The sequence below is a fragment of the Pan paniscus genome, chromosome 6, assembly GCF_029289425.2.
Source record: "Pan paniscus chromosome 6, NHGRI_mPanPan1-v2.0_pri, whole genome shotgun sequence".
In the NCBI taxonomy this organism is placed as follows: Eukaryota; Metazoa; Chordata; class Mammalia; order Primates; family Hominidae; genus Pan; species Pan paniscus.
This window is the reverse complement of record NC_073255.2, coordinates 149146811-149161909: the sequence shown is the minus strand read 5'-3', so window position 1 is coordinate 149161909 and position 15099 is coordinate 149146811. Positions and strand designations below refer to the sequence as shown.

At 37.7% G+C, this 15099-nt stretch overlaps 1 protein-coding gene across 3 annotated transcripts in view; it reads right to left on the bottom strand.

The window, feature by feature from the left end:
* Positions 1-15099, bottom strand: part of ZNF277 (zinc finger protein 277) — a 141101-nt gene that overhangs the window by 13340 nt on the left and 112662 nt on the right. For all 3 annotated transcript variants that reach the window (XM_003811229.5, XM_008963613.4, XM_063606352.1), the window contains exons 6-7: positions 6643-6753; positions 4263-4395 (exon numbers count right to left, since the gene is read on the bottom strand). In XM_003811229.5, the coding sequence (XP_003811277.1) occupies positions 4263-4395; positions 6643-6753 (244 nt within the window). The remainder of the gene's footprint in view (positions 1-4262; positions 4396-6642; positions 6754-15099) is intronic.

Sequence of the window (15099 nt, the reverse complement as noted above, 5' to 3'; positions counted from 1 at the left end):
TATAGAAACAAGATCCAAAGCAAAAAAAAAAAAAAAAAAAGCACATAACTCTCTAATTAAGACACTGTGCCTGCTAATGAATCATGTCAGGAAAGCAAAGAATGTAAGAAAAACAAAGTTTGGAAGGCATATCACTAAAGATGTTCAGACACCCCCTCAAACCCCTGCATCAGATGGCTCATGAATAATGAGAGGGTGGAAAAAAACATGGAAAAAAAAGATCCCCTTCACCCATCACACTTCTGCCCTAATACATACACACTTACATGTGCTTACACAAAACTCCACCAGAAACAGAAAGAGAAGTGTTTTAAGTGTAAATAACTTCACTAGAGAAAACTATAAAAAACTATGAAAAATCAGTTAAAAGCTTACTTTTGTTATAAGTGGCTTTGTATACTTTAAGAATAAAAAAATTTAAATCAAGGAATGATAAAAATCATAGCAAAACCAATTCCCTTTAGAAAAACTCAGGGTTTGAAACATGAGCATCGTAGGAATATGTAGCTGAAGCCTTGATGTTAAGCCGTCTGTTGCCCTCTGAGGAAGGGTTATCTGAATGTGAAACTAACTGGCACCTTATCCCCAACCCATCCTCACTACCTGTTGAACTCTTTTGTTTGTGAGAAAACAAAGCAAGAATTTGATGTAGATAATTCAGACTATGCAAAAGACTTTTAATGTTTTTGCAAGTCTGTTACTATTCAGAAACTGATATGAATGATTCAGCACAGAAATTATCTCACCTAAGAAGGAAAATGGAACATGTCAATTTGCTGAGCTCAGAAAGCCAATTGCAGCCTCTCTGTCTATTTGCTCTCCTACTTCTGCTGCCTATTAGAGTGTATCTTGCTACAGATACCCTGGATGTTCCCATCATTGTTGCGCTGGCAGAGTCTATGGCGTTTGAAGTGGAGGTGAGGAGCTCTGTGTGTGAATGACTCAATGACTGCATATATCTGCTATAGGAGAGGTCGAACGCTGAATTTCCATATACCATTACAAAGGGTTCAAACTAACGTGCTTACACGGTGGTTTTCCATACTGACTTCTGAACTCTTTGAAAGTAGTGACTCAAATCAGCCTTTCTATCTACAATATTTTTTCTTTCTCTTCTAGCATCTGGTACCTGGAAGGCACTCAAATGTATGCAGAATGTATGATGTCAATAAAATAGATGTATAAACCCACTACTAATATAACAATTCTATCTTTTGCCCACACTCATGCACTCATGTCAGCCTTCTCCCTCAGAGGGATAACAAGGGAATATCTATCTTTTTTTTTTTAATAAAATATTGTCATTATTCATTGTTTAAAATTTTAGAATTTATTCTTCATATTGATTTATTACTCATGTTCTTCACGTTAAATATTATTCTTTAATGAGGTCTGAAATAATACTAAAATGATACTGAGAAGACACTGGCCTTTATTTTTCTCTACCTATACTCTGTTAGTATTTGGGACAGTTTTTTATACACTTGTTCTATATAATATTATACTTTAAATGTATAACAGTATTCCTTCAAATATTCCTAGAATGTTACTAAGCCTGATACCTCTGGTAAGCACCCCTCTAGTTTAGCGCCTGTGTATATCTTTAGTGAAGCCAATAGGCTTCTTCACTCCTTTTCAAAGGTGTTTACATCATTTCCGTAATGCTAAGGCATCAACACATTTTAGGTTTTCATTTTTTGTTAATCATTCTTACAGTTTTTGGTTATTTACCTCAGCAGGAATTTCGCATAGGAATAGGGAATAGAAAATAGGGAATAGGAATAGGAAGTGGAAACGGGCTAGGAAGATGAAGATTGTGGAGCAGAGCCTTAAAGTGCTGATTAAAGTCAGCTTTACTTTGACCTTGGCTCACTTTTTAGTTTATTACAAAAGAGAATAGGCAAGGATGGGAGAATAGATCATTATGAACTCATCACCATTACTTGACCAAAATACCCAACCCAAAGCATAAGATGTAGGTATTAGTCTTGTCTCAATTGTAAAAATGAAGGAAACTGATGCACAGGATAAGTAACTTGCCTTAGCCATGTGACCTTCGGAAAATTAGACTCTCTGTGCCCCAGTCCCCTTACCTGTAAGAGGCTTAATGACAATACCTGTGTCATAAAATTGTGACTTAAATTAAACAATTTAATATAAATACCTAGGATAGTGCCTGCAGATTATAAGTACTCAAATAGCTGCTAATTAAAAAAAAGACTTCTATCAATATGACTCTAAAGTTGTAATTTAATTTTCATTTTGTACGTTGTTAAAGCCCTTACTTTCTCTTGAAACACTTCTCTTAATCTGTAGTCCACGCCACATCAAATCCGTGCCCTGTATGAGCAGCACAATCTGGCATGCTCATCCAGAGATGGCTGGCCCTGGCAGATGATTTCAGTTTTGACAGCTACCCTACTTGATGCCCAGGAAATGAAGTATCATACTTTTCTAAAAGTGCTGGCAGAATAAGAGTGAGCAAATCCCTTGAAGTCACCTCTAAAAGGTGAAAACCTCCAGCTATATAATGTTCTGCTAGTCTCAAGCTCTTGAATATTAGTTTTAAAAGAGCCCCAGAAGGAAGAACTATTAAATTGCTCCTATAGCTAGATGCAGTAGCTGAATATTTCTTAGAGCTAGCACTGAAGTCCACTCCCTATTAGACTGGGCTGGGTCCTGAAGCAGCATTTGCTCTAGGAAGTAATGACTGAGTGATTTCAAGAAAAGATTGAAGAGCTCAAAGGGTATGTTTGCCTTTAGCTGGTTGTAAAACATTTGTAGAAAACCATGGCAACCTCTTAGAGTCAATCTTCAAACACATGTTAAACTTGCTTCTCAAGGGGAATTTTAACACTACGAGGAATAGTTAGAACAGACAAAATTCCACCCTAAAGCAGAGATTTCCAACGTAATTCAGGATATGCTTGTTTTTATCCAATAGATAAAATGGCTGATTATATTCAATTAGCCTTTTGTGACCAGTGGGTTTGGGTTTTAATTCATTTACATTGAGAGAGAAAAAATTTCCATTTGCTTAAGAAAAATGCCCATTCAAAACAGAACTCTCTGTTTTTCTTCCAATTCCTCTGGAGAGTTACATAACCTCTTCTTTTATATGAGTAGTTTCCCTCCTTTGTCATATATATTTTTTAAAAATCAGTAGATTGAAAGCAGGCCCAGTTCCCCAGTCATTGTTGTCTATCAAAAATCCCCTCCCATATTTCCAAATGCCTCTCCCCATCCCCCACTGTCTCCATCTGAATGCCTCTTCTTGAAATCTACAGAGGCCAGCAAATGGCATTGAGGTTTCTGGGGAAGGAGAGCTATCAATACATTTAAAATCCTTGGCATGGTAACCTGGTTAGTCTACCCTACAAGCCAAACAAATAAAAATCCCTTCCATAGTAAAATGGTTTGGTTTCCTTGAAACTTCCCTTAAAAATAAGCTGACTGAAGAGAATGATAAAGATACACACTTTTGTAGGGGTGAAGGGGAAAGAGCAAAGAGATGGTTTTTAAAGAATTATTTTGCATAGCACCTAACACATCCAGTACTCAACAGTTTCTTTTGAATAGAATATATAGAAGTCTCTCTGGCCAGGTGTGGTGGCTCACGCCTATAATCCCAGCACTTTGGGAGGGCGAGGCAGGTGGATCACTTGAGGCCAGGAGTTCGAGACCAGCCTGGCCAACACGGAGAAACCCTGTCTCTACTAAAAATACAAAAATTAGCCAGGTGTGGTGTAATCCCAGTACTGTGCAGCACAGTAGCTGTAATCCCAGCTACTGGGGAGGCTGAGGCAGGAGAATTGCTTGATACCAGGAGGCAGAGGTTGCAGTGAGCCGAGATCGTGCCACTGCACTCCAGCCTGGGCGACACAGCAAGACTCCATCTCAAGAAAAAAAGAAAAAAAAAAAAAAAAAAGAAAGGAGTCTCTGGCCTCAAGTTAAAAGATATTACATAAATGGGGGATGGTATGTGAATATGCAAATCCTGTATTTTTCTTTTTTTTTTGGTCAAGATGACTGTGAGTTCTAGAGACATGACATTTTTACTACATAAACACTGTCAAATAAAAGACAAGTCAAATCAAATGTCTTGTACTCTAACCATTTCAAAGCTAATCACTACTTGAATGTGCCCCTCAATTACATTTTGACCTTTGCAATAATTGCTTATTCAAATATTAGTTGGTCCTCAGAAAGATTTTGTTTGCAGTACTGCAATCAAATTTTAAGTTATGAGAAGAAAGCCTTACCAAATAATTGATGACATAAAATCTATCATATTCTCTGTTCTTAGGATTAATCTTACGATGCTGTTTTTTCCTCATGTGATCTTTAAGTGTATTTTTGTCCCTGAAGGTCTTCTCACAGTACAAGCACTGCAAACTACAAGAAATACACAAACACTGATAAACAAGTCTCTTGTATAGTTGCTGCAATAATCCTTTATTATTATTGAGTTTCATATTTATTCATTTTAGGTTACACAGAATCTTCAAATGGGATATACCATCCTTGTCAGAATCCCCCCTCACTTTATTCATTTGGCTTTGTAGAGTGCATAGTATGGTGTATTTTGTAGTCAGCTAAGTTGACCAACTTTGCTATTCGGTTAAGACTGTGACAAAGATAGGTAATATCCAAACATTATTTTGGCGCTTTACTAACTGAATTACCTATTCTAAAATAAGTATGTAGGTATGTTCTTCAATTAATTATAATGACTTCCACTGACTGCACTCATTGTATGTAATAATTAGTACGTGGTTTGGGATAACCTGTGAGCTGATTTGCAGGGTTTAATTCCTTGCTCCAGTGCCAGCTAGCTGTGGGACTTTAAGTTACTTGCCTTCTCTGTTGCCATTTTCTGATTTCTAAACTGAAGATAATACCAACATTTTAGAGATTTTTAAATGATAATTTCATATATATATTTATTGAGCACTTACTATGCACTATGAACTGTGCTAGGTATTTATTCATGTATGTGAATAAGATAAATAGTAGCTGTTACTACCATATAATTCTCATATACCTTCTGCTCAAATATTTCCACCGAGTGGGCATTCATTACCTAATGAAGCAGTGATTACCAGTTTTGAGCAGATTATTAACAAAATGTCTTTCTCATACTAAGCCTGACAGTTGATACAACATGTATTATAATTGCTACTCAGTAAAAAGTAGAGCGTTCTACTTTCTGGAGCCACATAGAGTCTAAGTATAATATATTTTACATGGGAAACTCTCAAATGATTGCAATCTGTTATTGTTTCAATTTTGAATTTGTTTTTATCTCTACTAAACACCTTTTCATCAATTTCTTATGCCAAAGAATATATTCCAGGGCATAATAATATTCTTTTGTAGTATATTCTTTTATAGTTGACAATTTATGGGTGATAAGCTGATTATATATATTCATTATTACTAATCTTGCTAGAAGGCACATCTGGTCTTATTTTATAGGTAGTCGTTTAACAAAAGGGTGAAGGGACTCGATTTAACATAGTGTTGACATCAAAATTTGAGTTAAAAATTTATTATAATTAATCTGTATTACTTGCTTCCTCTTATTTATTTATTTATTTATTTATTTTTGAGACAGAGTTTTGCTCTTGTTGCCCAGGCTGGAGTGCAATGGTGCAATCTCTGCTCACTACAACCTGTGCCTCCCGGGTTCAAGCGATTCTCCTGCCTCAGCCTCGGGATCACAGGCATGCACCACCACGCCCGGCTAATTTTGTATTTTTAGTAGAGATGGGGTTTCTCCATGTTGGTCAGGCTGGTCTCAACATCCCGAGCTCAGGTGATCCGCCCACCTCGGCCTCCCAAAGTGCTGGGATTACAGGTGTGAGCTACCGCACCTGGCCCTTATTTTTTTTTTATGTTGTTGCTCTCAGTGTTGTGGGTTGAAGCACCACACTTGTTAGTATTTTATTTAAATAAAGAAAACTGGGTTCTCAGAGAAAAAATTGTGGGCCCTTTCCTAGAAAGAAAAGTGGATATGTTTTTGAAAGTCATTTTGGTGACCTAAAGAATTTTCTTCCTTATTTCAACAGGCTAAGCTCTAGATATGGTTGCCAGAATATGACCTTGAGGAAATGGAGTATTATATACAAATGTGAATGAAAACCAAAAGGCAGAAGAATACACACAGTATGCTATGTTTCACACAAAATTAAACACCATTCCATAATTTGATAATATATTTACCTTATTAAATATGTAGACAAGTTACAGTGAAAAGTAAAGGAATTACAATTACAAAATTAAGAATAGTGGTTTCTGGTGAAATACTAATGAGGAAAGACACACAGGGAGATTCAAAGGAATTAACAATGTTCTATTTCTTAGGCTAGACAGTGAGTATATTCTTCATATCCTATACGGCATACATTGTATGATATGTATATTGTTTGGTATATATGACATAGTGTATTTGAAAAATTTAAAAAACACCAAAGGGCAATATGATCTAGACAAAATAAGGACTGTCATACAAAATGTGAACTCCTCCAACATGGGAAATTCCCACTTCTTTAATTACTCTATTAAATTAATTTAAAAATATTCACAACAGAGTCCAAGATTAAAAGAGCTTTAGGCAGTGTTTCATAAATCAGTACTTACTTGTCAAGCTTTTTCTGTAATGTACACAAAAATTCATTGCAGTTTACAATGTTGTCTGGCAATCCAATGTTGAAAGCATGTTCTCTGGCCATGTGGTTCAAAATAACAGATCTAGGAAGAAATTTGAGCAATTAGGATTATTCACAAATCATCTAAGAACACATTTGGGTTGGAATAGCATTCACATAATAAAAACACTAATTAGAGGTATAAGCAAGTGCTAAGCACTAACACAAAGATTTCAGCTATTGAAGAGTGACATTATAAAGTATGTAAGTGTACACAGTCACATCAGTTCTGTAAAGGGATACCAAAGTTTGTTCTACTATCTGCTGCTTGGCTACACTCTATAGAAGAATCAGGTTCTGTCCTTTAAACCAGGGGTATCGGTCCATGGCCTGTTAGGAAGCAGGCTGCACAGAAAGAGGTGAGAGGCGGGAAAGTGAGCATTACCACCTGCACTCCGCCTCCTGTCAGATCAGTGGTGGCATTAGATTCTCATAGGAGCGCGAACCCTTTTGTAAACTGTGCATTCGAGGGATCTAGGTTGTGTACTCCTTATGAGAATCTAACGCCTGATGATCTGAGATAAAACAGTTTCATTCTGAAACTGGTCCCTGGTGCCAAAAAGTTTGGGGATCACTGCTTTAAACTATTAAATTAACTGTGCTGCTTCTACTTTTCCAATTCATCATGGAGAAGAGTAAGAGGCAACTGCCTAACAGAAAATACAACCTGCTATGACCTAAGATCACAGGCATTTAGCCAGCATATCACTGGACAATGACCTGGAACCCACAGTTAACAGGTCTATTAAATGCAAGGGCTGTGATAACCTGCAACACAATGACCAACTTCTTGATTAATTTATACAGAAAAGGACAAATGTAATTATGTAACTTTTACATAGCAAAAAAGCATATGTGTATAATATATTCTACAGAGCTTTTATCACAACTTTAGTTCATAAACTAAAGGTGACTGTTTTGGAGAGCCTCATCAGTATAAGTACCATTGATAGACTACGCATAGTGACATATCATATGGTTTTATCTAGATTATTTAGACACTTACCTGGTCCCCCCCCCAAAAAAAATGTTTTCAGTGTTTTTTCCCCCTTGAGAAAGTGAAATAAAGCAAACATTTCTATAAAAATGTTTGTTGACTTTTTTTTTTTTTTTTTTTTACTATGTAAGAGATACATTTATTAACCTTGTGGTTAGTATGCTCATTTGTCTCACTGCCTATTACTGATAACTTTGACTAAAACTACTTGTTGGGGTAGTTCACAGTGCCTTTTGGGCCCACAAAGGTTTTCCCAGGGGCAGCCGAGACAGAGCTAGACCTTTCCAGGGGTTCCAGACCTGAGGCTCAGGCTGTGGAAGAGTTCAGGTGAAAGTGGAGCTGAGAGCCTCTTGTAGGCAGTGTGGTAGGTGTGTGTGTGTGTTTTGGGGTGGGGGAACGGTGTCAGGCAGAGGGTAAGAAAGATCCCCCTATCCCCGAAGCCATGTTGGGGTAAAGTACAGTGCCTCTGGATTCAGGGAGGTTCTCCTAGAGTGGCCGAGCCATAGTTAACATCTGCCTAGAACTTCCAGGATGAAGATCCAGAGCCTAGATTGTGCCTGGGTGCTGTCAGAAATGGTATCTGACTCAAGGGGTATGGGTGGGTTGGGAGGTTTCCCTCACTCTCAGTCTATCTAGGATCAAAATGTCTTGCCATTAAGAGTCACACTGAATGTACTCAGGGGAGCCGAATCCAGCTCTCAACCTCTCTGGGGCTCAAGAATCTGGCAACTAGAGTCTGAGTTACGAGACGAGAGGCCAGTGGTTGGCTCCTGGGGTAAATGAGTTTGGAGGCTTGGCCAGTCTTGAAGACTCTGTTCAGGTAGGCCACAGGGGCTTCTGGGACCTAAGAGGATTGGTTCAGCAAGGATTTTGGCCACAGCCAGCAGCTTGCTGGGAGGGATGTGGGTGGAACAGACTGACAGTCCTTAGAACTTGTTTCCAGGCTTATAGGCCAGACCTTCCTGACTCCAAAGTGTTCCCCCAACAGTAACCAAGCATGTCAGGTCTACCCAGGGCTTTCAGGCCTGACACCCAAGCCTTGGAATGGACCAAGAGCTGGCTCAGGAGATATAGGTGTACTAGGAAGGTCCCCATGATCTCAGGCAATGTTGCCCCAGAGAACAAGCCCATGTGTGAGCCTAGGCTTGCTCTGAACTTTTTTGGGGCTTGCCAGACAGGAATACAGATATTGAAAGTGAGGGAATGAGGGCTAACAAGCAGCTGTCTCAAAGCAGATATGAGTGTTGGGAGGCTACCCTGGCCACATACTTAATTGCTACCATCCCTAATGCCTTCTGGATCAAGGACAGTTCTACCACAGTGGGCCAAAATTGAGCCAGGTTTGCCAAGGGTTCTATGACTGACATCTAAGAGCTGGAAGGAGACCGAGTGAAGGCAAAGTCAGTGTTAGGAAGAGGGTTGGTGGGGTTAACAGTCTGCACTTGGTCCCATGCTCTGAACTGGTGGTCCTTGATGTCTTCTGGTTTCAGGTGAGGTTCCCCTAGGAGTGGCCTAGCCTTAGCCAGGACTACCCAGGATTCCAAGCCTGATATCCAGGCTCTGAAAGGGGGGCCAGGTACAGATGGAACTGGCAGCAGGCTCAAGAAGGGGCTGGCTGTCCTCTCCAATATTATGGTGGTTTATTTTACATGTCAGCTTGACCTGGTTAAAGGATGCCCAGATAGCTGGTAAAAATAGTATTTCTAGGTGTGTCTGTGAGGATGTTTCTGGAAGAGATTAGTATTTGAATCAGCAGACTGAGTAAAGAAGATAGCCCATACCAATGAGGGGAGGCATCATCCAAGCCATGGGGGCCCAGATAGTTGAGCTGGGAAATTCATCTTCTCTTGTCCCTAGGTATTCAAGTTCATGGTTCTCAGGCCTTTAGACTCAGACTGAATTTACCACTGGCTTTCTTGAATCTCCAACTTGCCGATGGCATACTGTGGCACTTCTCGGCCTCCATAATTGTGTGAGCCAATTCCCATAGTAAGTCTCCGCTTATATATCTATATATACTATTGGTCCTGTTTCTCTGGAGAACCCTGACTAATACAAGTACCTAAGTGGTTTGCTAGCTAATTCAAAATTAGCTTGATTCAGCCTATTAGTCTGAGGTGAGAAGGGAGGAAAGGCTTCACCCTTGTAGCCACAGTTGCTGGTTGGTAAAGGGCCAAGAAAATCTTTGGGGCTTTGGAGTAGAGATGGCACCTTATGTGATCTGCTTCATGTCAGATTTTGAAGTCCTTTAATTCTTGATCAGCCAAGATGATTCCTCAAATTGCTGAATTACTTCTTTAATTTTTAAATTAATTCCTAATATCAACTTGCTTTAATTTCTGGGAAATTAAATGCATAACAATTTAAATTATTATTTCAACTCCTTTTTTCATAAACTTAATTTTATTATTAATGACCTAACTGTACTTTGAGTACCCATACAACTATTTTGTTTTTTACTTTCAGTGCAATATGCAATAAATTACATCAGATATTCAAACCTTTATTATAAAATACGGTTTGTGTTAGGCAATTTTGCCTACCTGTAGGCTAATGTAAGTGTTCAAAGCATGCCTAAGGTAGGTTAGGTATATTAAATGTTTTTTTGACTTACAATATTTTAAATGTACAATGACTTTATTGAGATGTAACCCCACTGTAAATCAAGGAGCACTGGTATTATATTTTTTCACATTCACAATGGTCCTTAAAAGCATGTAATAACTATAAATACATAATACCTTTTGGGCTGAAATGAAGTTTTACTTAAAATATTATTTCATGTACTTTTCCTTTTCAAATATTCTTTCCCTATACTTTAGGAACAAATATTTCCCTACATAGTGCTCTCTGATCTCATTTTTTGTCCTGATTTAATACTGTTTGTAATCAGTTTTCACTAAACTTATAGATGTGATTTGGGCAAACAGGATTAAATTACAGAAATAGCTTTGAGAGAAGCACTTCTGGAACAGTGGGGCATGGACCTCTGAAAATCTGCTCCTCTATTAAAGCAACAGTAGCACTGGTGAAAATGGTCGAAATCAACTTTTTAAGCACTCTGGAATTAACAGGAAGGATGCAACAATCCAAGGAACATTTATTTAAGAAACATGGCTCAACTGTGGTAAGAATGGTGAGCTTTGTGATGTTTTAATTTGCCCCATTCCATTCTCCTCCCCTTAGCTCCACAATAGCCTTGACAACAGCAGGCTCACAGCCACTGGAAGGGGCAGAATACAAGTGGGCCATTCTGAAAGAACTGTTACAAGAACTGTTACTATTCAGCCTGTATGGCAGGTGATGGGAAAAGGCGCATTCACAGGGTTTGTCTTTATTTGACATGATTCAGTCCACCCATTGAAAAAATTCTCACCCCTAGGGCATTTGCCAGAAACAATCAGTGACAATTTTGTAACATCACAGCTGCCTGAGGCAATACTAATTGCAGCAAACAATAGGCCAAAAAATTTAAAAGGAAAATCTGGGTAATGAGGTGTCTACAGAGGACTCTGAAAAGTCAACATTTTCCTGGTGATCTAGAAGGCCACACACATGTGCTGGTCTATGTAAGCCCCAGAAAAACCTGTGAAGATCCTACTCTCTCACCTCTGATTAACCCTGAAACTTTACACAAGCAAGAAGTGGAGGCTAAACCAGAACTGTAAACTGATGAAGTGTTGAAGGTGTGCTCCAACCCACATACAAAGCCCCTTGGCAAAAGGCAGAAGATATAATGGTTCAAGGAATTTAACGAAATCTCTGTCTGATCATTAGCTGAACACTAAGCTAACTGTGCAGAGACTTCAGTGGCCACACAGTAGCAGTAATACACACTTTGGAGAATTAGTCCAGGAAAATCACTAAACACACAAAAAGTAACAAAAACCCTGGTGGGGTGGAGGAGGAATCCAATTTCCAGAGTTGTGACATTATATTACTTAAATGTTGAGTTTTTGACAAAAAAATTACAAGACATACAAAGAAATAAGAAACTTTCCTCTACATACATGGGGGAAGAAAGCAGAAACAGAAATCACCCCTGAGAAAGTCCAGATGTTGGACACACTAGATAAAGACTTTAAGTTAGCTAATATGAATATGCCCAAAAGAACTAAAGAAACCCCTGTCTAAAGAATCAAAGGAAATTATGAAAATGATATCTTACCAAACAGAATACCAATAAAAAGATATAAATTATTATGTATTTTACATAGGCAGAGTGGCCAAGAGTAGCCAGAAAGTATTTTTTTTAAAAAGACAACCAATAGAAATTTTGGATTTGAAAAGTACAATAACTGAAATAAGAAATTGACTAGAGGGGCTCAAAAGACTTAAGCTGGAAGTAAAAATCAATGAATTTGAAGATTGGTCAAATGGGATTTTCCAGTCTTAGAAGAAAAAAACAAAACAAAAAAATAAACACAGCTACAGAGATCAAGTTTACCAACATATGTATAATATGCTCCAAAAGGCAAGCAAAGAGAGATAGAGAAACACAGAGACAGAGAGAAAGGGGGCAGAAACAACATTTAAAGAAATAATGTCTGAAAACTTTTCAAATTTGATGAAACACATTAACTTAAACATCTAAGAAACCCAATAAACTTCAAGTAGGACAAATCAAGAGAATTAATCCAAGAAAATCACTAAACACACAAACAGGAACACAAATCCTGGTGGGGCAGGGGAAGAATCTGATTGATGATCTCTGTAGCTGTTTATTTTTTTTTGTTCTTTTTTTCTTCTGTCCTGAAGACTGGAAAATCTCAATTGAACAATTTTCAAATTCATTGATTCTTACCAAGAGATAAGAGATCCTTACCAACACGTAAACTGTCAACAGGCAAAGATAAAGAGAGTCTATTGAAAGATGCAAGAAAAAAGTCAACTCCTTACATACAGGCAGGCAGTCCTTAGTAAGTGATTTCTCACCAGAAATTATGGAAACTAGAAGACAGTAGAATGTCATATTCAAAGTGCTGAAGGAAAAAGACTGCCAGTCAAGAATTCTACATCCTGTAAAACTATTCCTCAAAAAAATGATGGAAGAAAAAAAATGAAGGACAAATCAAGACATTTCCAGATAAACAGAAACTGAAAGAATTCATTACTAGCAGATCTCTCCAAGAAGAAACTGAAGAAAGTTCTTTAGGTTAAAAGAAAGGGACACTAGACAATAACTCAAATCTACATAAATAAATAAAGATCACCGGTAAAGGTAATTACATAAGTAAATATAAAATACAGTATAATGACATTTTTATGACCCTTTTCTTCTCATATCTGATATGAAAGATAATTGCATAACGCAGTAATTAGAAAACATGTTCATGAGCTGATAATATATAAAGGTATAATTTGTATGACAACAATATCACAAAGGAGTGAGGAGGAAACAAATTATATTGGAGCAAAGTTTTTGCATATTATTGAAATTAAGTTGTTATTAACCTGAAACAGATTGTTTTCAACTGAAATGCTAATTGCAATCCCCAGGGCAAACACTAAGAAAAAGAGTTCAAAATCTATGGTATAAGAAACAAGGAAGCCGGGCGCGGTGGCTCACTCCTGTAATCCCAGCACTTTGGGAGGCCGAGGCGGGGGGATCACGAGGTCAGGAGCTCGAGACTGTCCTGGCTAACACGATGAAACCCCATCTCTACTAAAAATACAAAAAATTTGTCGGGCGTGGTTGCGGGTGCCTGTAGTCCCAGCTACTCGGGAGGCTGAGGCAGAAGAATGGCTTGAACTCGGGAGGCGGAACTTGCAGTGAGCCGAGATCCTGCCACTGCACTCCAGGCTGGGCGACAGAGCGAGACTCCATCTCAAAAAAAAAAAAAAAAGAAAGAAACAAGGGAACTAAAAATCATACACTAGAAAATACCTATTCAACACAAAAGAAGGCAACAATAGAGGAGAATAATGAGAAGACCTAAAACATATTGAAAACAAATAGCAAAATAGTAGAAGTAAATGTGATCTTATTAGTAATGACATTAAACACGAATTAAGTACTACAATGAAAAGGTGAAGACTGGCAGAATGGATAAAAAATGATCCAACTGTATACTGTCTATAAGATATACTTTCGATTCAAAGACACAAACAGGTTAAAACAAACAATGAAGGGTATGGAGGAGAGGAGAAAAAGTAGATGTATGGTAACAAGAAAGTACTCATTACTCTATCCTTGTCTGTTATCCATGTCCTTCTTTCTATATTTATGTCCCAATGCATACACAAATATTCTATATTTATGTCCCAAGGCGTACACAAATGTACGCCTGCAACACTGTTAATATAGTGCATAGGTGGAATCAAGTTGTGTCTTTAATCTTACACGCTGAGCTTTTCATAAATGAAAAGAACTGATGAATGAAAGGGGACGTTTTATAAGAACTAGACACTATTTATCTTTCTCACTGGTTATTTTTTAAAAATGTGCATTTACTACAGAACAATGGCATAAGTCAAGACTACTGAGGAGGTCATGTAATTCCTATGTGACCCTACTCAATACAGAATGCAGATAAGTTAGACTAGAAGAACAGGAGGATTATATTAGGAACTAGAGAAACACCAATATTTAATATGTTCAAATACCAATATTGTAAGAATTTAATGTCATATGGATATTTCAAATCATATCAATATCCACATTCATCACTAGAACTTTATAGAAAACAAAAATACCATTTGTAGCTTCCCATATGCCAATATGAGAGATCTCTGATGATAATCACATGCCTCCTCACTAGGTCAATAATTACCTCAACATAAAATCGGAAATATTTTGTTAAAACATTGTCAGTAGTAATGTTTGGTAAATTTTCTGGTGGTGGCATGGGTTTTCACTGGTACTTTTAAGTTAACTTTTAAGACTAGCCTTTATTGTTATGCCCGTAAAGTCCTTTGAAATAGAAGGACAAAGTTAGAAGTACAATCAGTGGCCTTGGCACCGATTTTTCTCTATGCTAACTGATCTGAGAATCAAACCTTTACCACTGGTGTTTTGAACATTAATGCCTCAACTAAACTGTTTTATAAATTCCAATAAGTGGCTACCTTCTCCTTTCCAAGGTTTTTCACATAACAATGTCAGTTACTGTGCTGGGCTATGTTTTCACTAAAGACTGCTTTCTTTCAAGTGAGCAGAGAATGATATTTTTCTGATTGTCCTCTGTATGCTGAATCAGTGAAATCATCCTCAGTTCCTAGAGGTTACAACTTCATAACTTGTATTTAAGTGAATGTATATTTGTAAACATTACTGATGCATAATAATAAATGTGTCTGCTCTTTGTCTCTTGTCCCTAGCACAAAGTTTCTAGTAATTTTTCTAGTGATAGGAGTATCTTTATTATATGAATGAGGAGACTCATGGTAGGA